The sequence below is a fragment of the Prionailurus bengalensis genome, chromosome B1 (assembly GCF_016509475.1).
Source record: "Prionailurus bengalensis isolate Pbe53 chromosome B1, Fcat_Pben_1.1_paternal_pri, whole genome shotgun sequence".
Classification (NCBI taxonomy): domain Eukaryota; kingdom Metazoa; phylum Chordata; class Mammalia; order Carnivora; family Felidae; genus Prionailurus; species Prionailurus bengalensis.
This window is the reverse complement of record NC_057344.1, coordinates 31293585-31320090: the sequence shown is the minus strand read 5'-3', so window position 1 is coordinate 31320090 and position 26506 is coordinate 31293585. Positions and strand designations below refer to the sequence as shown.

The window sequence follows — 26506 nt, the reverse complement described above, 5'->3', positions numbered from 1 at the left end:
GTCGGTCTAATTTCTGCTTCACACGCGGATATCAATGGAAGAGGTACCTAAGCCTAGGTGGTGACGTCAAGGTTAAGCTGAACTTCTTCATCCCCTTTCTAAGTTCTTAGTAAATCTAAAAGAATGCACACAGTTGATATTTTACGGGGATTTATCACCGCCGAAAGACACTAAGGAGGGGCAATATCCGTGAGCCAGAACCTCTGAGAAATTTCTGGCAATTACAGGTTGGTTGGTTATGAGCAGCTTCAATGAAAGACAGATAAGTCCTCAGTTAATCTCCAGAAAAGAAGGTAAAGGTAAGAGGTTTCCCAGTGGCTGCTCAGTGATACCCCCAGGGGCTTTGAATAACGGATGCTGGAGACACAGGTAGACCGGGCGGTGGGGGGGGGGGGGGGGGGGGGGCGGGGCTGTTCAAAGACAAATCTCAATTGTACTCAAGTGTCTGAGAAAAGTATGAATGCTGAGGTTCACAGGGGGCGGGAGGCCCCTCACTTTTCCCAGGCAAGGTCAGCAGACACGTAAGGGGAGGCTCTCCTGGATGGGGACCCCAGGGGGCCAGTCATGCCACCCGGAGGACAGGCCACCACACCCCCTGTGCCAAGCAAACAGGACAAAGAAACCCTGCTCTGTAAAACTGAAACCTTTTCCTTCCATCTCCTTCTCTGCTCCCTATGGATACACAGGTCTGTACCTTAGCCAACCTAAACTACTGCAAAGATCATTCGTTTCCTTCTCCCCTTGATCTGGGTCTGAAAGATTTGCCCAGGGACCCACCCAGGTCCAACTAGAGCCCATTTCCTGTTTCCTGACCAGTTCATCCTTAATGACGGTTGCACAAAAAAAGGATTTACTGCTCACGTGAAAGGCTTCAGCTGTTCTGTAGATGAGATGGGTCTGAGGAGTCAGAGGGACGGTCCACCTTAACGATGGTAATCCGGAAGAAAATCTCTAAATTGCATTGAAAGGGGACGTAAGGGGTTTGTAGAGTGAGTGTAGTTAAGAGTGACAAGGGAACAGTGTGCCAGTAAAATGGAAAGCTAGAAAATATATACATATCCAAAGAGAATACTTGCCAAAAAAAAAAAAAAAAAAAACCAATAGGCTGACGTTAAGTCGTTTATAAAGCACAGAATACCAAGAGACAAAGGAGTAACAACAGTATTTTCAGATTAAAAAAATATATACGGACAGCTGGGTGGCTCAGTCGGTTAAGCAGCCAACTCTTGATTTCAGTTCAGGTCATGACCTCATGGTTTGTGGGTTTGAGCCCCAAGTCAGGCCCTGCACTGATGGTGCGGAGCCTGCTTGGGATTCTCTCTGTCCCTCCACCCCTCTCCCCAACTTGTGTGTTCTGTCTCTCTCTCAAAATAAACAAATACTTAAGAAAAAAAAATATAACTCAAGTTCTATACTCCAAACAGTTGCCGTGCCTGTGTTTAGGCTCCGGCATGTAAGAGCTTAGAAAATATGTTTTGCCTATGTTTTCACTGATAAAATTTTATTCCGTCTTATACTCTGCTATAGTAGCAAAGTAAATACTTTAAACCTTGTGAGCCATGCAGCCTCTGAAGAACTCAAGTCCGCCGCTCTAGTATGGAAGCAGACATGGATGGTGTGGAAGCCAGTGGGCATGGACGTGTTCCAATAAAACTTTATTTACAAAAACAGGCCATAGTTGGCTGGTCTCTGTTCTACATGATAGACAAAGCAAAATCCAGAGCCCATGAGTGAGTAAATCACAGTATAAAAGGGCGATTAGTATTACTAAACGAAATTATAGAAAGAAACAAAAAGCAACGTAGGTAATACAATCATTTAATGGCAATACTCTAAATCTAAAGTACAAATATTAACCCAAAGATGTGAATTTCAGGAAGAAAGGAAAATCAAAGTGTGCTAAACTTCTTTCCTTATGTGGGCAAAGGTGACTGACAGAAGTTGTGGTAAGACACAACTGAAGGTTTAAAAAAAAATGCTTCTGAAAAGCTCTAAGATAACTTCTCATAGAACTAAAAATAGGAGACAAAACGTTTCCAAAACATTGCAGAATTAAAAGGCAAAGGGGGAAAAAATGGTTCAATTTGCAAGAGACACAAAACAAAAAAAAAGGAAGAAAGTATAAAGCAAGAGGACAAACATCAAAGCAAATGTATCTGTTACAATCGCTGGAAATTAGTTAAATCCTTACCAAGAGACAAATACACAGACTAGACAGACACATAGACCATAAAAAAATTTATGTGATGCAAGATACACAACCTGATACATAAAAAGGCAGGCAAAGGTATGTTGGCAAATGCAAACAGAAACATATTAAAGATTACAGTATTAATTTTTTATATGTACATATCAAGGAAAAATAAATAGGACAAAAAGTCTATATTTAATGGACATATTATTGACTCAGTCCTTTAGGTATCAAGCAACTACATCAACATACATAAAGCAAACCTGTTAAAAATAGAAGAATAATTGGAAGACTTCTTCCCAGTAGCAGCGAGAATTTAACCATACCTCCTTCAATATTTGACAAACAAAGTAGATGATGAGTAAAGATAGAGAATAGAAGGTCTTAAAAACACCACTATTAAAGTTTAGTTAACATATGCTTATTAAATATGAAATCTATTAACTCTGCTAATTATTGATCATATATTAAGTCATAAAGAAAACCTCCATAAATTCCATAAGCTCGAAATTATTTAGTTCACATTTTCTGACCACAATGCAGTAAATCTGAAACTGATTTTCAAAAGTGGAGGATTCAAAACACCAGTTATTTGTAAATTAACAAACAACAAGAACACCACGACGAATCCTCTTCTTTCTACACAGGACAAAGGAGACATTGACAGTGGAAAGAGAGCCCGGCCTAGCAAAACATAGGGCAAGGAGCTTAAGCTCGCTTAAAGGAAAAGGTACAGCTTTGACTGTCTGAATCTTAGGCAAGAAAGAATTAAAGTACATGAAGCAAACATTCTGCACAAAGTTACACAAAAGGGCAAAATATAACGAGAAAAAGTACAAGAAAGAAATTTCTACAGATTAAATTATTGCGCCAGAAAACAGATTAAAATGATTAATAAATCCAGGTCATGGGTTCCTAGAAAAATCTAGTAAAATAGACAATCTTCCGGGGCTATCTTGGTGAAGACAAAAAGAGAGAGAGAGACAGAGAGAGAGAGAGAGAGAGAGAAAAAACATAACCACAGGATTGGGAAATGAGAAAAATAGAAAATAAATGAAAAATTGAAGAATTTCCTGGAGAATTCTATTGTAAAAATGTTAAGCCTCAATGAGAAGGAAAATGGAAAATAAGAAAACAAAGATTATCAAATCTGACAATCAAAATAGACCACTATCCATGGAAGAAATAGAAACCAGTCTCCAAGAATTGCATCCATAAAAGGAGCTGTGCCCAAATGTTTTATGGGCAAGTTCTTTCAAACCTTGAAAGAACACATAATTCTTATGCTATTTAAACTGTTATGGAGGGTAGAAAAAAAAAAGAAAAGTGTCACAGTTGGCTTTATGATGTTAACATAAACTTGATACCAAAATGTGACCAAAACAGCATACTAAAATAAAACAATACAGTCACTTCACATAGAAATATAGATGCAATCCAGAAACAAAATATTTAGTATATTTCAGTAGCATCAAAAAGAGTAATGCCACTGATCAGATAGAATTTAATCCAAGAATACATGGATGGGTTAATACTGTGAAATAAAATTTATCAGATCGGTGTCAGTGATAAAAGCTGATACTGATGCGTGTCAAAAAAGGAGCATTTGATAAAATTAAAAATTCAGTTTTGGTAAGATTTTTCTATAAACTACAGAAAGGTACTGCCTTGGTATGAGGAAATACGTTGATCTAAAACCAACAATGGGCACCATATCTAGTGTCGAAACACTGAAGCAGCCTTTCCCAAATCCCCTACAATAATCACTTTTCCAGGACATGTTAGCAAGTGCGATGAAAAGTACAATGTAAACAATCGTTCAAAAGTCATTTGGGAAATAAATGGAGTGACATGTCATATTTCTCAACAGGAGGTCTTGGCATGATAAAGATGTCACTTTTCAAATTAATCTATACATCCTAATCAATCATGATCGACCCGTGACAGGATTCGTGTGTGGTGGGGGCCAGTGAGCGACAGGGTGTCACTTGGCAAAATGAGTCCAGGGTCCTTCTGGAAGAATAAACGTGCAAGGATGGACGAGATAGTTTTGAAAGAGAATATTCTTCCAGGGGCCTTAAACCAAAAACTATTAAAATGTATTATGAAACCACAAGAGTTAAAATAACGTATAGAACTTTCCAATCACTATGATGTATACCTGAAGCTCACATAATGGTGTATGTCAACTATAATACTACAATGAAAAGGGAATAAACGATTTTAAATGAAAAAAAAAAAATCATGGGGCACCCAATGCTAGAGCGGAGAGACAGGTAAATGGAACAGAAGGAGTCCCAAGATTCTTTCTAATATCACAAAGGTGGCTTTCCAAATAAGACAGGAAAGGGTAGATTATTCACTAAATCTCTCAAGAATACCTGGATAACCATTTCAAAATCGATACAGTTAGACATCACCTACCAAAGTGCAAAAATAAATTTCAGATGGGTTACAAATGATGCCCTAAAAGAACTAGGAGAAAATAGAGGTTATCTGACTGGCATCGGGGAAGCGTCTCTCCAAGGATCCCCGAGAAGGCACAATTCATGAAGGAACAGATTAAAACAGGTGACTACATAAAAATTTTAAACGTCCATATATTTGCAAAACCCACAAAAACCATAAAATGTGAAAAACCCAATGGGCAACATAGTTGCTAATGTATGTACAAGAATTATAATATCATTAAATACTCCTCATCTTTATTCTCATTTTAGTAAACCTCTCTGTCTAGAAAGACATTTGCCATTGCTATTCCACAGATGGTGGATGCCACCCTGGAAAGGAGGACATGATTCAGAGGAGCGTCCCATTTAGCCAGAAAAAGAAAGGGAAGGTCTTCCCCATCTACCCTCTATGGGTGGACTGTGTGGGGAAACGGGGAAGGAAGTAGTGGGAAGAGGCAGTTGGATGTCTGCTCTGAGCTCCCCTCTCAACAAGGACCTTGGGCATTTAAGAAAAAGGTGGGAGTGAAGGTGGTTTTTCCCACTGTCCATTCTGGGCATCTGGGAGATGGCACGTGACAGGCCGTACCTATGAAAGTCACAGCCAGCATGTTTGAGCAGACAGCAAGCCCAGTCAACGCGCCTGTGGCGTGGTGTGGAAGGCACCCACGGGACTCTCCATGCCTTGAGACAGGGGTGAAACAGTGTTGAGGATTTTAGGAGCAAGAGGTGATCAAGGGGGGGGCAGTCGGGACAAAGTGACTCTCTGGCCAATGGCAACAGAGCAGATATCTCCCCAGCCAGGAATGAATGGAGTCACAGGCCAAACCTTGAGAGTCTGAGGTCCCAGGGAGGACTCCGTGGGGCTGGGTCATCAGGTGGAGTAATGGGCCACCACGACCAGCCTCAGATTCATCAGGGCACAAGAGCATGGGCTGGGGGTTAGTGTTAAGTCCCTAGACTACACCAACCCCCCCCAGTGCAGGATACTAAAAATCACACTTAAGGGTCAGCCAAGCACCCTAATTTCCTATCTACATACCCATGAAATCGTGTGAGCCCCTGGACCTGATCAAGTTGAAGGCAAATCTGAAAAGCTTGTGTTATTCAACAGAAACTGAATATATAAAGACATTGCTTAAACGATCGGATCAGGCTGAGCTTATCGGATTTGACTAAAATTGTGTGTGTGTGTGTGTGTGTGTGTGCGTGTGTGTGTGTTTCTGAGGAAGTTCATGAAAAAGATTGCATCGGTTTTTGGAAGATAAAGAAGCTACATTTTCTCAGCACTATCTGATCATGGCATGAGAAAAAAACTGGCAACCGGGTATATACTACAGATAAGTGATTAATGTCCTCAATGTATAAAAAGAGCTTACAAATAGAAAAGAAATAAAAAGGAATGGAATTATAAAAAGTGGCCCCAAAGCACAGACAAGCAATTTCACATTACAAGAGTCGAAATACAAATAACTAATAAGAAAACAGGGGGGACTTTTTCAAGTAGTAAAGAAATACTTGGTTTAAAAAGGAGAAGCCGCTCTGAAAACGTCCAGCTGGCCAACCAACTGGCAGTGTTAAAATACAGTGAACCTGCTAGACAAGGAAAATGCCTCAGAAACAGGTCCTCACATCCGAACCTGAAACCGTGAGGCCACAAAGCACAGCAATGCCTTAGTCCCTTAAGTGTCGCCTGCTTCAAAGTAATGGCTTGCCTATCTGTAGCCCGGTTGGAAAGAGTCGGTTATCGTTCAAAGCATTGTTGGAACTCATTTTAGATGTTTTCTGAGCCTGCAGCACATTCTTTTGAATATGACGGTAAATCTTCATTGACAGTTTCGTCTTGTGGAAAGAGCCAGAATTAATTTAAAGCCAAGTCTGGTTAGACTATTTGTGATCAGAGAAAGGTTTTCTCGTAAATCTGCCCTGGAGGCAATGACAAAGAGGCATTCCAGAACTACGCAGCAGCTCACGGGAGTATTTGCAACCGTGAGAAGAATGGTGCATCTTTCGCCTGTCCTGTGTAAAGGTCTCCCACTGGTCTGTCCACAGTCTTCCTTCCACTAAGCCTTTGATAGTTTGAAATACAGGCTTGTTCCTGCTCAACCACTCATAAAATAGCTCTAAAAGCCTACTTAGTCTGGCCCTCTTTCTCCAGTTTCATTTGTTACCAGTTATCTCACAGCCTCTCAGTTCTGGCTACACTAGCCAACTGGAAAATCCTCATGGACATCAGGCCAACCTTGTCAGAGTCCTTGCCCATTCTGTTGCCCCCCTCACCCTTTTGGCCACTGAACATCTCCCCATTCTGCACATCCTGGCTCAAAGGTCAAGCCCTCCTTTGCAGCAAGACTTTTCTGCACCCCCTGCCCCGGGCCACTCACCTCCACAGTGCATGTTCTCAAGGCACCACCCACACCTTCTTCATTGTACGTAGTCTGGATTTTTTTAATCAGACATTATCTGATTAATATCTAACTCTCCAAAGAGATTAGAAGCCTGCAGGAAGGCAAGGACCCAGACTGGTTTTACCTGGTGCATTACCTAAAGGCCAGCATGTAGGAAGCTCTCCATAAATAACTAGCAGGTGAAAGAGAAATGCAATTTGATATGCTTGTGTGGCAGACAAGCCACAAGATGGTCAGAATCACCCTCCCGCCCTCCGGGCGTCTGCCATTTGCCCATCAGGACAGAAACCCGTGTCCTTGTCCCTTGCACCCATGCTGGCCTTGTGCCTTGCTTTCACTGCAGAATGAGACAGCAGTGACACGGGCCAAGTCTGGGCCTAGCTCTTCAAAGGCCTGGCCGCGTCTGCCCCGGCCCGCTTGCAGACAACGGCCACGTTGTAAGAAAGCTGGTCTATACCCCTGGAGGAAGACAGGCTGCCAATTCTGAGAGCCAGCCCCAACAGTCACACGTACTGGCCTTGACTCATCCCTGACCCACAGAATCCACGAACCGTAAAAGAGTTGCTGCCTTAGGCCACGACGTTTCGGGATGGCGCGTGGTACAGCAGAAGTAACAGAAACTGGCCTCGCGTCTTAAAATCGTAACGGTTCTGAGATTGTCTTCACATCACATCTCTAAGAGGTCAACCTTCTCCCTAAGAGTCAGGGACCTGATCCCTCTGTGCCTGCAGCCGAGCCACATAGGGTCTGGTCATCTTGGGCATCCATAAGAGTCAGAGCCACTGTATGTCATTTATACATTACACGCACTTGTCCTTTTTCCCTGCTGTGTGTCACATATCACCAGCTGAAAGTCTGCTATGTATTTAATTGCACAGATTTCCGGCTCCATTAGGGGAGGGATTTTTTTTTCTTGTCTTTAGCTCCAGTGATTCTCTAGCTGCCTGGGACATAGGAGATGCTCAATGAAATTTGCTGAACGAATGAATCCTTCTTTGCCTCACTGCTTCCTGATGATTCGCCCCTTGCCAGCTTTGCCTTCCCTCCAACATCCCATCTTAAAACACATGCTGGGGCGCCTAGGTGGCTCAGTCAGTTAAGCGTCCGACTCTTGGTTTCAGTTCAGGTCATGATCTCATGGTTTTGTGAGTTTGAGCCCCGGGTCGGGCTCTGTGATGGCAGCTTGGAGCCTGCTTGGGATTCTCTCTCTCTCTCTCTCTCTCTCTCTCTCTCTCTCTCTCTCCCTCTCTCTCTGTCCCTCCCCTACTCCCACTGTCTCTGTTCCTCTCAAAATAAATAAATGAACTGATAAAAAACAAAACAAAAAAAGAAACCACATTCTCCCTCCTCACTACCGCGTGCCCTGCTATCTTTTTAATTTTAACATTAATTATCAAATATTCTATGTTTACGTGAGCCACAGCTCAGCCCCACTGCCTCCTTTGGCTCAGAGATAACAGCAATGCCTACGTCCAATAATAATAATGCCTGTTTTGCATTTCAATCAGATAACCTGTCCAAGGTTCAGACACAAAATTATGCAGTCAGTAAATATTGCCCCCTTATCCCTTTCTTTCCAATGCTCTCTCTTTCTCGGCCCTCCAAGGGGATCTAGCCCTCACAGCAAAGTCCTTGTATGTCAGTAATGGTCTGCAAGTCACATACATTCTGATAAAATTCACATTTGTGGCCATCACAGCACTGTGCTAGGCAGTTGACCTGTATAACATCTCCTATTTTATGAAGAAGCAAGCCTAGCTTTAAATCTCAGGCCATGGTTCCCCCCCCCCCCCCCCCCCCCCGCCAGCGCACTGACTCTGGGACTAGCGGGTTCTAGGCAAAAAGACGAAATAGGCAAAGATGATGTACGTGCTTTAGGCGCTGGAGCGCCCCCCTGAGGCATACTTTTTACCCTTCCTTCTATCACAGAAGGCTGACACCTTCATCTTCTCCCTAGTCATCTCCATGATCAAAACCTGGCTTTTAAAAACATTTACTCCAAGGTGTCCATGGCTGATAACATCATCCTCACATGTGACACCCCTCCTCACAAGGGGTTCCGAGTTCCAACCAGACATTTAGGATGCAAAAAGAAAACGAAACCAGCAAGACGTAGACTTGGAAGTGGGCAGGTCAGATTCATACCTGCAGGCACACTACTCAGTCCAGCAAATCCACCCAGCCTCGAGGGGAGGAGCAGGGGAAGAGCAAAGCGCCGAGTCTGTGAGGAGCCATTGTCACAATGTAGAGGAGTGACCTTCAGCGATAGAGAGCGCTCACTCACCTGGCTATCCCGGGCTGGTTCCCACACGTGTGGGCACTTGGCTTCTCAGCTTGCTATACCACGTGCATCCCTGCCTGGCTTAGTTTCTAGTCCCGCTATTCTCTGTCATACTTGTCATACTTAAGAGCTTGTGTCCATGTGTATGAGAATATAGTGGCATGTGTATTCTTCTGTCCACACTTTGCAGGAAAAATGTACTCAAGACAGTTACTCAAGACAAATAATACCTCGCTGATGGCCCAGTGGAAGTAGGGCAGGCTTCAAGTCAGCAATGATACTTCTAGAAGCTTCCACAGTGACCTTCAGGCACCGTTAACTGTTATAGTCCTTAGCACTTCTATTTTTTTTTTAATTTTTTAATTTTTATTTTGAGAGAGAGAAAGAGGGAGATAGGGGGCAGGGGGGAGAGCAGAGGGAGAGAATGTTAAGCAGGCTCCATCCACACCCATCATGGAGCCCGACGTGGGGCTCACTCTCATGAACTGTGAGATCATAACGTCAGCCAAAATCCAGAGTCAGACGCTGAATCAACTGAGTCACCCAGGTGTTCCCTTAGCACTTCCAATACCACCTCCTACGCTTGTGATAATTGTTCCTAATTTGTTTTCTTAACTAGATTGTGATGCCCCTGAAGGCAGGGAATGTGCTTTATGCATCTTTTTCTAACTCAGTGCCTGGTACTTATTATACAGTCAATAAACCTGGAAGAAATAGTCTCTTGCTTGTTTGGTGCCATGAAGAAGCTGTGGACCACAGATCTGGTAGGTTTAGGGATCTTCTGCCGTACGGGGCAGCAGGTCAGACTGCCAAAGAGGAATTTTCAATTTCCCTCCTGCGGCACCCCATTATCAGGATTTAAAGGAAGCCCAGTGATTCTGGGTGCTCTTGTCTTGCCATCACTCCCCTCCACTGTGATACTTCAGCTCAATGTTTACTAAGTCCCCAGGAGAGCGGATCCAAGAGGAAGGCCACGGTTAGACCAGAGCCCCCCTTCCCCTGAGTGAGCTTAGGAACCAGCCCACCTCCCTGGACAGCTCAGCCACCACCAGAAATCCCAACCCTCCAGTCCCCCATCATCACCTGAGCTTAGTCCAACATCTGACTCTATAGGACTCCTAATCTGTTCCAGTTCATGTCCCTGCACAAACACACATCTTTACTGTGGTTCCTACGTACAGTCATCGGCAACATTACCCATAACCCTCAGCCTCTTAGCTGTTGGAGAGTAACGCGCAACCTTCTCGACTGGTCTTACTTTCAACTTGTGACTGGCTATAAATCTCAAATATGTCCTCAGGACTTCCTGGTGACTCTACTAAATTTCCATAATCTATTTACTCTCTTGCCTCACAGGTGAATATTGCACATCTTCTTTTGCTCCTCAAACCAACAATCATTTCTTATTCCTTTCTCGCTCGTAGCTGATGATCTTGCTTCTTATTTTGTCGAGGGCATAAACATACACCAAAGAGGGGATTACCTTTCCCCCTCCGTATGTGCTTGCCTCTGGGCTTATAGACCCCGGCTTCACCCTCACTTCCCGACCCTCACTTGGGCACTGAACCCCACCCCCTCCCTTGCCTATACCATAATTCCATCAGAATGGTATCCTATCTCCCACCTTTGGAAATTCTCTCTAGATCTTCCAGCTATACTCTATTTCTCTGCCCCACTGTCTAGGAAAACCTTTCCCAGGAGTTGAGTCTTTTCACTGCTCCCACTTCTCCATCTCTCATTCTCTCTAGAAAGCACACAGGCAGGCTTTTCTCTCCCTCACTCCACTGAGACTATTATTCTCAGAGGACCTCATCATATCACCAAGGACCTCCACATGGCCAAGTCCAATGTGGAGTCCCAGCCCTCCTCTGCCTTGGCCGAGCAGTCGCCCGTGACACAGCTGAATACTGTTGCGAGGCAAGAGAGTAAATAGATTATGAATACTCTTGCCTTCTTGAGACATTTCCATTTGGCTTTGGGATCAACACGGTCTCTTGGTTTTCCTCCCTCTTCCCTGCCACTCTCTTCCAACTTCTTCTGCTAATTGGTTCTCCTCTCTCTGGCCCTCAAGTACAGGAATGCCCCAAGACTCAGTCCTTACCTCTCTTTTCTCTGTATTATGTTCTCCTTTGTAGACCCTTTCACTTCCATGGCTTTAAATATATGGATGTGTTCACAGTGTATATGGTAGCCCAGCTCCAAATTCATGTATCTAACTGCCACTTGGCATTTCTACTTAGATGTCAAATAGATATGTGACTATATGGCATGGCTACATGGCTACACAAAATAAACACTTATACTTCACGCCCTTGCCAGCCCCTTACAATCCAGTCATTCTCTGGTTTTCCTAGAGTAAAATGCGCTGTTTACCCTGGTGCTTAGGCCCCAGACCCGGAAGTTATCTTTAATTCCTCTCTTTTTTCTCATACCCTATGTCCAACCTTGTCAGCTCCACATTTGAAATAAGTACCGGCTGTGATCACTTCCCACCACCTCCACCTGTTTCACCCAAGTGCAAGACATCTCGGTCTTTCCACCCTTGGCTTCTCTAACGGCCTCCCAACCGGGGTCCCTGCTTCCACAATCGTCCCCCCAAACAGCCCACTCTCCAACCAGAAACCCAAGTGATCCTTTAAAAATATAAAACCAGCCACATCCCTGCTAACACCTGTCCAATCGGATGGCTTCCCATCACAATTAGAATAATATGCAGATTCTACTTGGGCCTAAAAGACCCACATGACCTTGTCTATTTCCACAACCTGTTTCTGGACTTGTCTGCCCACTCATTCTCTGTAGTTCAGCCAGGCGGTGGTCTTTGCTTTGCCTTGAACAGGTCAGGCTCTTTCCCATCTCTGTACTCGCCCGTTCCTCTGCCCAAAAGGTCCTTCCAGACTTTGTAAAGTTTGCTCCTCACTTCAGTTAGGTCTCTGCTTAAATATCACCTCTTCAGAGAGGACTCGTCTGACCACCCACCCCGTTGTCCTACAAATCTCTATCCTCTGATCCTGCTTAGTTTTTTATAGTGCTTAGCAACCCGTGACTTCTTAATACATATTTATTTGTCTATCTCCCCCAGAAGAATGCAAACATTTTACTGGCAAGGAGTCTGCTGCCTTGCTCAAACTATGTCCAGAACAAGTGCTCGGTATACACTTGATAAGTACATGGATGCATGAAAAAATACACAAACTTCAGAAGGAAGTAAGAGATGGGATGCAGAAAGATAGGGAAGCAGGGGCTCAGGTAGAGTGCTATTGAAATAAATTCAAAGCTGTGATGTACTTCTAGGAGCAGAGTCAGCAACAATGATGGGTAGGCACAATGGAAAGTCAGCTAGTGAACTCAGAAGGGCCTCTCAAGCAGCCCTGTCGGATAGAAATTTCTGCAGCGATGAAAATGTTCTATATCTTTGCGGTTCCCAAACAGTAGCCACTGGCCAGATGTGGCTACTGAGCGCTTGAACCTTGGCTAGTGAGATTCAGGAACTGAATATTAATTTTCTTTAACTTGCATTAAATAGCCACATGTGACCAGTGGCTATGGTACTAGAGAAGCTCCAGAACCTTCCCCACACTTGTGATTTCAGAATAATAATGCAAACCTCACTGAGTTGTTGAGGGGATGCATGAAATAAAAAGCCTGGACAAATGAAACCAAGTTGGCCCCCAAAACTAATAGCTATTATTACACGGAGTTGCAAAGTAAAGTACTTTAAATACATGCTACTTAAATTTGGCTCCAAGGTGCCAGAAACAAACTTTTATTAACTTTTACCATATTTTTTTTGTTTGTTACAGTTAGTGGATAACCAATGTGTGGGTCTATACTTGAGCTCCCAAACTAAAAATAGCCAACAACCATTTTGGGATCTCACGAAGGCCTTTCAGGGATAGATGACTATTCCAAGTGGATCAGCTTGCTGATACTTACGATGAGCTAATTAGTTTTGACAACAGCTAATTTAGCATTTGCAAAAATTGGATTTGTAACATTACTGCATTATTTTCAAACAGTGTCATCTGCAGCTTCCAGAACGCTCTTGGATAAGAGGACTGTTTGTTTTGCTACTTACTATTAAAATACAGGGGAAAGTATTTACTTATAGGAAACATGATGTTGAATTCTTTAAAGCTTAAATTCTTCTGGACATAAAATCATCTTTTTTTCCTTGACAGGGGCTCACCACACTTCCTTCCATACCGAATCCAGAAAATAAAATTAACACAGATACAGAACTAAGCAGACCATTATGACTAACCCTTAGGAATAATCTAATCTAATAATAAAATTACACATTTGTTCAGAATAAGTACAGGGCTTATTTTTAGGCCAAGAGAATTTGCAGTTCAGAGCGGCAGAGGTGAAAGTGGAATCCCACAGCCCTGCCTAAGAGTGTGGTGGAGACTCTGAGACTCCAAAGAAGAGAGGATCTGTTTAAATTAAACACATGCTTACAGGCATTAAGAAAAGCTGACGTTCTTATTAAGGAGACCAATTAATCTGCATCTGTTGGAAGCAGCTTTACAGTAGTCGAAAAGGTGCCTAAGGACATACTGTAAATGAGACTGGAGAAGAAAGGAAACTGAAATTTACTTTTCTACCGGGGAGCATTTCCTACCTGCTCCCCTCCCCACCCCCACCTCTGGCTTTGCTGTTTGAAATGCAGATCCTTTTTCTGCCACCCCTGACCTTGAGTCTAGCAGAAGGGGAAGGGGATGAGGAACCCTAAATACAAAGATGGGGCGTTTGAAGACTTACCAATGGGCATCACTAGGAAAAAAGGCAGCCAGCAGAGGACGAAGCAGCCGACCACGATGCCCAGTGTTTTGGCCGCTTTCTTCTCCCGGGAAAATTTGAGGAGCCTCACGGAGAAGTGCGTCTTGTTCTTGGCGCTGGACACCCCGCTGCCTCCTACCGGGGCATTTTTCCGATGGATGCGGAGCGTCACCTGCTCCGAGTCCGACTTGTCAGTCTTGAGGCCGGACTTGAGGCCCCGGCTTTCCCTCTTGGCCACCACGTAGACCCGGCAGTACATGACCAGGATGATGGTCAGTGGCACGTAGAAGGAGCCCAGGGCCGAGAAGAGCACGTAGCCCGGCTCCTCGGTGATCTGGCAAATGGTCTCGTCTTCAGGGGCCGGCTGCCTCCAGCCAAACAGGGGCCCGATGGAGATGACGAGGGAGAGCGCCCAGACACAGAGCAGGGCCATGAGACCCCTCTTCTGGGTGACGATGGTGGGGTAGCGCAGCGGGTAGCTCACACCGATGTAACGGTCGATGGAGATGATGCAGAGTCCCATGATGGACGCGGTGCAGCACAGGACGTCCACCGCCGCCCAGATATTGCAGAAAACCCTGCCAAAGGCCCAGTAGCCCAGGATCTCAAAGATGGCAGAGAAGGGCAGCACCGTGGAGGTGAGGAGGAGGTCGGCCACCGCCAGGTTGACGATGTAGTAGTGAGTGACCGAGTGCAGATGCCGGTGGCAGGCCACGGAGAGGATCACTAGGATGTTGCCCAGCACACCGAAAATGATGAGGCCCCCCAAGATCACCCCGAGCAGAATGGCCTTGGATATGTTCACTGGTGCCTGCGGATGGGTGCAGTTGGAACTGTCGGAGGCATTCCCAGAGAGAAACACCATGGTCCCAGCCGGGGCCGGCGAGGTCCGGCTCTCGGGAGCCACCCCCGGGCGAGGGCGGAGGCGGGAGCGAGGGAGCAGAGTCAAAAGGTCTCGGCTCTGGGGAGCCTTGCCCGCTGGGGTTAGCTGGGGGTGAGAGAGGGCGTGTGGGTGGGAAGCAACCCCGGCCTGCCCTGGAAACCCTCAGAAGGCCACGCAAAAGGGCAGGGCATTAAAGGCGACATGGCCAGGGACGCACACGCGGGGCTACCCGCGGACCCTATCCACCCGCGGCGCTGGCCTTCCGGCCCCAACTCCCTCCCTCCCCCAGGCTTGGCGCGAAGCTCGAGGAGACACGTTGCAAAATGCAATCCCAGAACTACAGGAGCCCGCTTCTCCGTACTGTCCGATCCGTCCTGCTTAGAAGATTGGGCATTCTGCGCGTAACTGGGAATTCAACAATCTAGCGCCAGCCTCCCCGCTACCCACAATCAAGTACCGGTGTGCCGTCGACTCTCAAAGGCGGGGACCGCCGGCATCTGGGCGCTTCTCCCGGCCCGCAGTTTCCCACGGTGTGACCGGCGCGCGGTGGACTCGTGCTAGATCCAGCTTCTGCGCGCGCAGGCCGGGGGAACTGGACGCGGAACGCTGGCCAAGACCGAGGCGGCTGCGGGGCGTCTTCGGCCCCGCGTTCCCCTGAAAGAGCGCAAAGAGAAAGGCGGGGTGTATACCGGGCGCCCTGGGGAGCGAGGCCGTACCGGGCCCGGCGGCTGGGAGCCCCGGCGACTCTGCGGTCCCGGAGCGGCGTGCCCTGCTGCAGCACGGGCAGCGCGGAAGGGGACCGCGAGCCGCTGGGAACCTGCCTTGGCGCGCGGCCCCGCGGTCTCTGGCCGGCTCCTGGAGCCGAAGCAAACAAACCCCGAGCCGCGGCGGCCAATTACGCGCGGCCACACAGCGAGATTAAACCCCGCGAAGCTCGCTTCGGCGGGACTGCGGCTGGTGCGTACGTGTGTCGCGCCGAGCCTGGCCGGTGGAAACTGGAGGATCCACCGGGTGCCATTTAAACAGGTTGCTTCTCAGTCACCTGGAGGGGGCGGCCTGGGAGAGGGAACGGCTGCGACCCGGGGGCCGCGGCCAGCCAGTGCCACGCGCACGCTTACGCCGGTGGAATTCACACTTGGGTGTGCGGTGCGCGCGGGTCTGTCGACCCGCGAAGCCGGCCCGAGGGCCAGGTCCCGAGAAAAAGCTGGCGGGGCCCGAGGACTGAACGCGACCGAGGTCGGTCCAGGAGCCCTTTTCCGGCCGCAGGAGCAGCGGTGCCGGAGGACTTGAGCCTCCGGCCACACCCGGACGGGCTGCGGGGGTGCCGGGGGAGAAGTGGTGGAGAGGGCGAGCGCCACTCTGCAGAAGGGGCTTTGCAAGTGGCGGCCACTGCGGATGTGGTAGGCTTAAAAATCAGGAGGATGCGGGACGCTTCGCTTTGCGGGGCTGGGGCCACGGTGTTTGTGAGACACTTAGGTTTCCACGGGGACTGAGGCAGGAGTGCGAGGAGTGGGGACCCATCTTGCCTTCTGACGATTCTGGGGTCGGGCCCTGAGGCCGGACTCCCAGGCAAAGGCTATGGTGAAAATCACAAGTTCAAGAGCTCACAGGTGGTCCTAAAAGCCAGCAACTGCAGAAAGCCTCTTTCCTCTACCTCGGGGCGACAAATACGGACCAAAAGACACACTTGTTAACTAGGAGGTAACTTTCCAGAATATACAAGGGAAACGGGGTGGGGTGGGGATGCAGGTGTCAGAGCGGGTGAAAGAAGCGGGGGGCGCACGGGCAAAGTGCGGGTTCCGTCTCAGCGGGAAGCGAAGACGATTTGCCCTCATCCCGGCCCCTCTGGACGCCCGCGCCCCATGCCGCAGCGGACTCACCTGGAGCGGGGAGAGGACGGGGGTTCGGTCCCAGGAGCAGCCCCGCCGCCTCCTCTCTGGGGAAAGAGGCGACCGTCCCTCCAAGGAACCAATTCTTAGTCCTTCTGCACCCGCTGACTCACCCCTCCTCTACAGATGTCTTTAAGCTCCCGGCTCACTATCGCTTTACCTGCAGAATTTACAATAAAGAGTGAAAATAGGAAAAGAAAAAAACCCGGCCAACCCATAACTCCACGTTCACCCTTTTAATTTTCAGCTCCCCGACATCAGCAAAGAACGGCAAGGAACTTTGCAGCTAGCTCTCGCTGACGTCACACAGGCAGTAGCCCCAGCGAGTACGGTGATCGGCTGTTTACCGTATTACTCTGCGGCAACAGGCAGAATGCGCACAACCGTATTTTCCCCCCGCCTGCTTGTCTGGAGTGGATTGCGTTCTCGCTTTACTTTAAAAAGATGTTTGTGTGTGCGTGGTGTGTGTGTGTGTGCGTGCGTGCGCGCGTGCGCGTGTGCGTGTGAATTTTATTTATAGGAAATAACTTCTTTAAATGATACAATTTTAAAACTAAAGAAAAATTGACACCTGCCTGGTAGATATTACTGCGGATGTGGTGTGTTCACAGAAATGCCCCCAAAGTTACTTTTGAACAGCTTTATTCAATTAACACTTGGACTCGGTTCTGTTAAAATCAAGAAGAGCATATGTTGTTATGCCAAATACACGGGTAAATTATATTATTTGAAGGTGTTTCAAGATGAGAGTAAAATCAGATAACATTTAATGAATCTGATTGTAATAAAATTATGATTCCTGGAAGATGTAAAGGGAGCATATTTAAACTTTATGAAATATGATCCATTTCTCATTTCTCGGATCTTTCTCTCATCCGTCTCTTATCCATCTCAGATGGATTCTAAAAACACTATAGTCCCGCTGTAGTTTCTTACACAGTTTAGTGTTGGCAAAGTTCCACAAATTCTTTCCCAGCTTTTGTAAGAAAATGTATTTTTTAAAGGAAAGTTACTTCTGTTACTTCTGCCTAATTCTCTTTGATTCATTAATAGTTGGCGTATGAAAAGCTGACATCACCAGTTTTATTGATTTTTTTCTTCTGGTAAATTCCATGTTCTGTGTACCTTACAATTGAATAAACCTGTATGTGTTTTGGGATATTGGGAAACACTCGAATTTTCTCCACTTTGATTCCCACCTCCTACATCATCCTCCTTCGTCTTTATTGATTTAGAAAACATATGCTCTTCTTAATGTATTTGCCAGGTACCCTTGAACCTAGTAACAAAGAGATAACTTTGACCAGGGGTAGGCATTAGAACTCTCTTCCCCGAAGGGAAGTCTGTTAATATTGTTTCTTTTTCGAAAGGAGATGTTTGGGAGGCTCTTTTATAGTTATATACCTCTAATGCCTTGGAGGAATGTCCATGGAAAGATCAAGAAGCACTACTTCATTAGGAAGTATTATCTCATCCTCAGATACGTCTATCATGTATGTTCTTTAGCAATGCCATCCACCAGAGAGATATTTTATTGTTGAGTTTAATATTCATTAACCTTATACCATAAAGGCGAGTTCTCTATTAAGATCTGTTCTGTGGTAGATAAGGGAGGTAGTGTTATCAGCAAGAAAAGCAACCAAAAATTGCTCAGCTCTGCAAGGTTAGAATGTACAAAGGTCTTTGGAACTCCCAGTCCTCCACCCCCAACAAACAAGCAGAGCACCCCTCCTTTCCCCCACCAGCTAACTAGCTGGAGCCAAGGCTGAGAAGAGCTGCTCTTTATTTCTAGCTTGGCCCCAGGTGGATCTTTCCAATCTGCTTCTCGGCCAGTGAACATCAGTTTTTGAGACACTGACTCTCAGAACCAATTATTTCCTCACTAACCATAGACCCACAAACAGGAAACTATCTATTGGTGGGTTACGCTTTTAAAAATGGTTGAGGTGGATGTCCCGGAAGGTGTTCGGTTAGACCCATGGGGAGGTGGGGTGAAGAAAGAGTAGGCTGTAGAGTCCTAAAGATGCTGTCCCTGCATTCCTGTAAGACCAGGGGCAAAACCCAGCTTTTCTGAGCCTCGGCTTCCTAATTTTTAAAGGGACACACACACCACACACACAAAAACCCCAAGACTGTTATTAGGACAGAGTGAAATTATATCTCATGAAGCTTATCCATCCTCCTGTTATTAATCTTAGTAACTAAAAACTCTGTTCATTTTGTGCCCTACATTAAAGCGAAACACACTTCTAACCCAGAGTGGTCCCAATCCCACATTTAACAAGAGTACTATGTATTCAGCTGGAGAAATCTGTGAAATGACCTGAAAATTACTCCCAAGCCCACTGCTGTAAGCGGAGTGACCCAACATGGCAAAGCAAAAGAATGGCCCCGTTCACTGGCTGCTCCTCCTTTCTTCTCACTTTCCCTTGTCCCACATCTTGAAGGACCATGAAAATATGTGCAAACACTTCCATCCATACATCCAGACAGCTCTACCTTGGCCTTTGGCAGTGGCCTATAATGTGGTCTGCCCTTGAGAAGATGGGCCCAGGAAAAAGGCCTAAGGCCCTAAAAGTGGTTGTGTGGCCATTTGGAGCAGAGGATTCTGGGTCCCAGAGCATGATCTAGAAAGAAGGGTGGAGGCTCTACTCAGGGATATTACCTCAATCCTGTAGTCTTATGGATTCTGGGATCTCTAAAGCCCAAAACCCAAGTTAGGAATCCTCTTGCCTGGACCTAAGAATGCTACTCTCTAGACTTTGGGTGTGATGGAAGCTGAGAAATTCATTGCAAGAGAGGTTCCAGGAAGGCTCTTGGGAGGATATTGCTTGATTTAGGGCTTGCAGAATAAGTAGAATTTAGATTGGTAGGCAAAAGTGAGAAAGGCAGATCAACAACAGGTGTAAAACAGAGGGGGGATGTGTGTCTATACATGTATGCATGCATGTGTGTGCATGCGTGTGTGTGTGTGTGTGTGTGTGTGTGTGTGTGTGTTCAGGGACACTGGGGTCTAATTGGAGAAGATCTTGCAATCACCGTACACCCAATGACTTCGACTGGCAGGATTCTGTCTGTGACTAGTGAGACAGTCAGCAAATATAGGAAGCTTCAAGAAAAAAAAAATCTGTCAATCATCTTAGAAGACAATACACAATGGAATTAGGAGCTTATGATTCCAAGTGACAGAGTAGAGGGCTTAATGTTAATATCTACCTAAAAGACCTGGCTTTTCAACTAATTCACGTAAGGCTTAAAAAGTTAAAGTGGAAGGAAAATGAAAAACATTGCTCAGAATGATATTGATGCAGGTATCAAGTCACACTTCTCTAAACAGGCCTTGTGTTCTAATCCTTTATCGAACTGAGAAAACCACCCAGTGCACAGACACTACTGAAGGAAGCCTCGGAAGGGATAATTCTGCCCTTGTCATCATTTGTCCTGCTTATTCTCGTTGCCCTTGAGAAAACAACTTGTTCCAAGCCTCTTATGAGTCATGGAGCCCATCCCTACATTGTAGATTATGGTGGGAATATGGGGTCAAGTCAGCCTATAGCTAAATCAGGTAAATTATTTCTGTAAAGCAATAAATCTTTGCTCTTGTATAGCAAATGTGAGTTGAGTCATATCGATCAAATTTGTCAATATCATCTAAAAGGGAAGGGAAACACCAAAAATCAATACCTGTACCAAATGTAGAAATGCTTTATGTCATTTCTCCACCTGCTGATGATGTCTATGGGGACATTAAAATGCTTATTGGCCTGTATTTCATTATAAAATATATGATTTTAACAGCATATTTTGAAAAGTTGGAAATAAAAATAAGACATAATCTATAATTCTGCCATTGCAGAAATAACCACTGTGCAATATTTGATACATTTTTGTCATGTGTGCAAATGATATACATACATATCTGAAATATATTATATACATGTATTTATGATATGTGTGTATATATATGTATTATGTATAATACTGTGATCATATTGTGTCTCTAGTTACATATCCTGCTTTTTCATTTAATGTTATTTCTGAACACTTATTCATATTAATGAATTTTTACAAAAATATGATTTGTAACAGCTGCATAGAAATTCCATTACATATATATGTCCTGATAAATTTGACTATTTGGATATTTAGGTTTTCCAAAAAATGTCCTATTTATAGCTTGTACTGTGATAAATGCTCAGGTATAATGTTTTTTTGTGTTTTGTTTTAAAATTTTTTTTAATGTTTATTTTTGAGAAAGAGACAGAGTGTGAGCCAGGAAGATGCAGAGAGAGAGGGAGACACAGAATCCGAAGCAGGCTCCGGGCTCCAGGCCGTCAGCACAGAGCCCAATGCAGGGCTCGAACCCACCAACCGCGAGGTCATGACCTGAGCCGAAGTCAGCCACCCAGACGCTCCGTACTCTAATTTTTCTTTAGATTAACTTCTATAACTGAAATTAGAGGATCAAAAATTAAGAAAATTTGAGAAATTATACTTTGCCCTCTAGAAAGGTTTTACAAATGTACATACAAAATGTAAACTCGTAAGAGTGGGGTATGATAGAAACTTTCTTTGTGGTGGTGGTAGTTGATTTTTGCTTCTTGCCAATCTTGAGTGTTTCATAATAAAATACACAAGAACATAAATATCTGTAAACGAAACAAACTTAAGCCAGTGTGATAAGTAAGAAATCTCTCATTAAACATTTTTATTCTTGGGACGCCTGGCTGGCTCGTTTGGTAGAGCATGCAACTCTTGATCTCAGGGTTGTGAGTCTGAGCCCCACGCTGGGTATAGAGATTGCTTAAAAATAAAATCTTAAAAAAAATACTTTTTAATTATGAGCGTATTTTCCTGCACTTACTTGACACGTGCATTTACTATGTTGTGATTTGCTTGGCTTCGATCAGTCAGGATTTACTCGGAAACTGCTGTAGATATTTCAAGCGGGAAGTGACTTAACACATGGAATCAGAGGCTTGTAAGACAAATAGAAAAGCTTGGGGAACAGGTCAGGGAAAACCGCTATTTGCTGTCAAGAAATCTGGAAGAATAGGGGCGCCTGGGTGGTGCAGTCGGTTAAGTGTCCGACTTCAGCCAGGTCACGATCTCGCGGTCCGTGAGTTCGAGCCCCGCGTCGGGCTCTGGGCTGATGGCTCAGAGCCTGGAGCCTGTTTCCGATTCTGTGTCTCCCTCTCTCTCTGCCCCTCCCCCGTTCATGCTCTGTCTCTCTCTGTCCCAAAAATAAATAAACGTTGAAAAAAAAATAAAAAAAAAAAAGAAATCTGGAAGTATAGGAAGATTAGGAAATCACAAAAGAGCTCAGCTGCCTGAAGCATCAATAAAGTACAGGACACCCAGAAGCTCCTGACAAAGCCTCACCTGGGCTGTCGGCTGACACCTTTGTTCCTGCACAACACTGTTACGGGACAGAGTATCTGCTTCTCCTTTACTTTCAGAATCTCATAGAAGCTCCTCTCTTTGGTGGATGTCACCAGAACGATGATGACAGAGATTCTTCCAGCCATGGCAATTCAGAGAAGCGCATAGAAGGGGAGAGATGGTTCTGAGTAGGCGTCTTAGTATAATGTCCACCGCCTATTTTTGTATGGGTGGTTTCCCCTTGTATCCTATACGTTTGTGAAAACTCTTTATACGTCATGGCAGCCATAAAAAATATACCCCTCGGATCTCCTGCTGCATAATTGGGCATAACTGAAGGACAGTCTCAGATTTTGTCCTTCTGGATCCCTCCTTGTGCTCATGCTACACTTCCTATAGGCAACAGCTAAGCGTGGCAGAGGTTCTGACGCAGCAGGCCCCTTATTATTAGACACAGGATTTATCGAAGGGGAGACTTTGTCTTGAGGACTTCCCATCAGTCAGCCAAAACTTTCTTATAACTATGCAACAATCTGACACTTTTCTTTCCTAATCCTCCTCTCCTCCCCTCTGGCTTGGATTATAGTCCGAAGGCTCTCCTTCTTTGACTCTCCTTTCCTTCACAGGAATTTCCTCCAATAAATCTTTTATATGATTAATCACGTCTTGGTGTCCACCTCTTGAAGGACCAAAATTATACGTTAAGGATTTCAGTCCTTTTGGATATTTGTTGTCATTTCTTCCTGTCACAGATATTTAAGGGTAAAATACTTAATGAATTTCTATAAGGAGGGAAGCTGTCCACATGAGTTCTCTCATAATTAATAGAAAGTGACACATTTATACCTTGGCAACCTATGAATGTAATCTGCCCAACATTTTGTGCATATTTTATAGGAGTTTACTGGTCAGTGATTTTTTTTCTTCATGGTCAGAGTGGCTGACCTCATGAAAGAGCCTGAAGAAGCTTCCTTATTCCTCTCGACTCAAGGAATTTTTCTTCCACCCCTAGGATGTCTGACAAGACTGAATTTAACCCATAAGAAGTAGATGTGAGTCTGCACTCGTTTTAAGGTTATTCCAACATGAAAATCTTAGACAGTAAGCATTAAGGAGAAGTCCTTTAATTTCCTCTGGCTAGAGTTCAGCAGAAAATAGATGATAATCGTCAAGTCTGAAAAAGGACAGTGTCTCTTCTCTTTTACTGAAGGATAAGCTTAAGTTCTGGATAAGTATTCAATGGTTTTTATCCAGTCTTGTTAATTTAACTGCTGTTAATGTAGTTTCCTTTCCTTTTGTAAGCGATGGCACATAAATTGACAAAATGGTCACGTTCCTCTGTCCAACATCAGAAAAAAGCAAAACAAAACAACATGTACTATTCTTTCCTTCACTTTCTGAAGCTGTCATCATCATTTTTGTTTACTGTCTTATAATAATCAAATGATTCCAGTTAATAAAGTTAAAAAAAAAAAAGGCATACATAAGAAAAAAAAATCAGGAATCCAACCAGTCTGATTTTATCAGAAACATCCATTGTAATTGGGAAGTTCTTGGAAGGAAGAGTTAAATTATTATTTATTTATTTATTTATTTATTTAGAGAACAAGCAGAGGAGGGGCAGAGAGAGAGGGAGACAGAGGATCTGAAGTGGGCTCTGTGCTGACAACAGACGGCCTGATGCGGGGCTCGAACTCACAAACCGCGAGATCATGACCTGAGCCAAAGTCAGATGCTTAACCGACTAAGCCACCCAGGCGCCCTAAGAAAATACATTTTTAATGAAGCAAACTAAATACCAATTTAGAATAGTGTAGAAAGTGTGGTTTCCCATTAGCCTTCTCTCCATGGCTCCCCTAAAGACATGAAATCTAAATTTAAAATGCACTTGCTATGTAAACTCAACTTCAAGGCAAAAACCTTAGGCTTCTCTCCAACCAGATTTGCACTTCTCAGTTCCCGTATATAGAAATCATGTAATGACCAATGGTCTATGTCAGAAAAAGTAATGTGGATAATCAAAGCCGTGATTATAATGGGAACATTGGGGAAACTAAAATGTCCAAAATGATTCTTGATCTTGTTTAAATTTATTGGTGAGATACTCAGTTTGTTACTTCCTGTATCGGCCAGACCCCAAGCATAGTGTCAAAGATTCCTAAGTGCTTTTACACTTAATTTGTGATGTATCTTATAATCACAAAATGCATGTGTTAGATTAGCTTTGCTCAAGCATGATTACTGATGGCCTTGAGTTTAATGATAACGAATCAACAATATATATTAAATAAGCTGTCTCTAAACAGAAATACACATATAACAAAGTTGTGTATTGATCAGTTGATGAAAATATTGTGACCAGAGGCTTGTAGGAACCTAACCCTATGTTTCCCGTAGGAACAATGGTTTAGTACTCAATAATTCAGTGTTTGTGGTGACTTTATAGAATATAACTACCACAAATGGAATAAACTGTGTGAGTCTGTATCACACATATATACATGTGGACACACACACACATATGTAATCTAGGATTTATAATTGTTATGTGCAGAAAGATTACTATGACAAAAATACTCCACCGTTTCCAGAAGCTAGAAATGTCATTCAAATTTTAATGACTTTGTTGGTTTCCAACAAAAATCTTATTAGATGGTTAATTGGAACAAGAATTAATCTGTGGAGAATTGACATCTTTATGATAGTCGCATCATCTACAATGATATATTTCTCCTTTTACTTATAATATATTCTTCAATAATACCTAAACATTTTTCATAAGCATCTTGCATGACTTTGTTTCATTGTTTTAGATAACTTACAGTTCTTTTTCTTGACATAAATGGTGTCTTTTCTCTATTAAATTAAAAAAAATTCTTTTGTTGACATACAAGAATGGTATTAATTTTGTATAGTGATCTTCTTTGCTGAATCTCTTTTATTTTTTTCTCTTTAAAAAATTGATACTGATTTTTAAATTTTGAATTATCTTAGATTTCCTACGAAGACAATTATCTATAGTTAAGGACAATTTTATGTCTTTCTTTCAAGTGTTATACATTTTATTTCTTATTCATCTGTTTTTTGTTTTTTTTGTATTTTGTTGGCCCCAGTATAATGTTGAATTTTAAGGATAACTATAGGCATTCTTGTCTTAATCCTTACTTCATAGGGAATTCTTCCAGACTTCTAATATTTGGCATGATGTTTGTGTGTCTTTTAGTAATAATCTTATCAGTTAAATGGGTTCCCATCTATTTCTACTTTGCTAACAGTCTTCTTTATTTTTGTGCTTTTAAGATAATCATACGGTTTCTCTTTTTATTTTATTAATATGGTGAATTACATGGATTCACTTTCTTATACTAAATATTCTTTCCACTCTTGACATAAATACTACTTAGCCAATATAGTATTTTTTTACATACTTTTCATTTCATTTTTTGTAATTTCTTTAGAATTTTTTCTAGTGCTACTCATTAGTAATATTGGACTGTGGTTTCCTTATATTGTTTTTGCTCTGCTTTGAAATTATAATTGTCCTTGCTGAAAAAAATAGTATCTACTTCTCCCTATTTTTCTGTTCTCTAGAACAGTTTAAATAAATTTGAACTTAAAAATAAAAAGAGCTTTAAAAAATAAATAAAAACAGCTTTAGAGGGAACAGTTTTGTCTATCAGTTCTGTTTCTTTAATAGTTTTTATTTTACTCTGGTTTTAATTTTTATTATATTTTAATCTAACTTTTTATGGTTATTGGCATGTACATTTTCATGACACCGTCTTACAAATTTTAAGATATTTACTCTATTTATATGTCTTTTTTAAAAATTCCTAATATTGTTTAAATGTCCTTTCTCTCCTTTTTCTTAATTAGTCCTTTAAGAGGGCAGTTTTTTTCCCCCCAAAACGCTGGTTGGGATTTTATTGGTTACCTTTTTATTTATTCATTTATTTTGCTTATTCGTATCTATTATATTAATCTCTGTCGTTATCTTTACTCTTTCCTTCCTTCTTCCTTCTTCTGCCTCTGGGTTTACCCTGCCGTTAGTACCTTAGTTTTTTATCATTGAACAACTAATTTCAGTCTTTATATTTTAAAGTGAATCTATATTATATTTATATTCATTTCTAAGTGTCACTTTAGGTATATTCTGGAAGTTTGAGACCTGTCCTTCTCTATTCAGTTGAGATAACACTTTAATTTCATCAGGATTTTTCTTTAATCAGTTTTTCTAATTAAA

General features: G+C 43.6%; 1 protein-coding gene and 1 pseudogene across 2 annotated transcripts in view; one reads left to right on the top strand and one right to left on the bottom strand.

Moving 5' to 3' along the window:
* ADRA1A (adrenoceptor alpha 1A) overlaps positions 1 to 17217 on the bottom strand; it is a 110568-nt gene extending 93351 nt beyond the window's left edge. The window contains exons 1-2 of one of the 2 annotated variants that reach the window (XM_043561253.1): positions 16873 to 17217; positions 14092 to 15646 (exon numbers count right to left, since the gene is read on the bottom strand). In XM_043561253.1, the coding sequence (XP_043417188.1) occupies positions 14092 to 14974 (883 nt within the window). In that variant the 5' untranslated portion in view covers positions 14975 to 15646; positions 16873 to 17217. The remainder of the gene's footprint in view (positions 1 to 14091; positions 15647 to 16872) is intronic. The other variant, XM_043561263.1, reaches the window with a different exon arrangement.
* Positions 16736 to 26506, top strand: part of LOC122468643 — a 96002-nt pseudogene continuing 86231 nt past the window's right edge.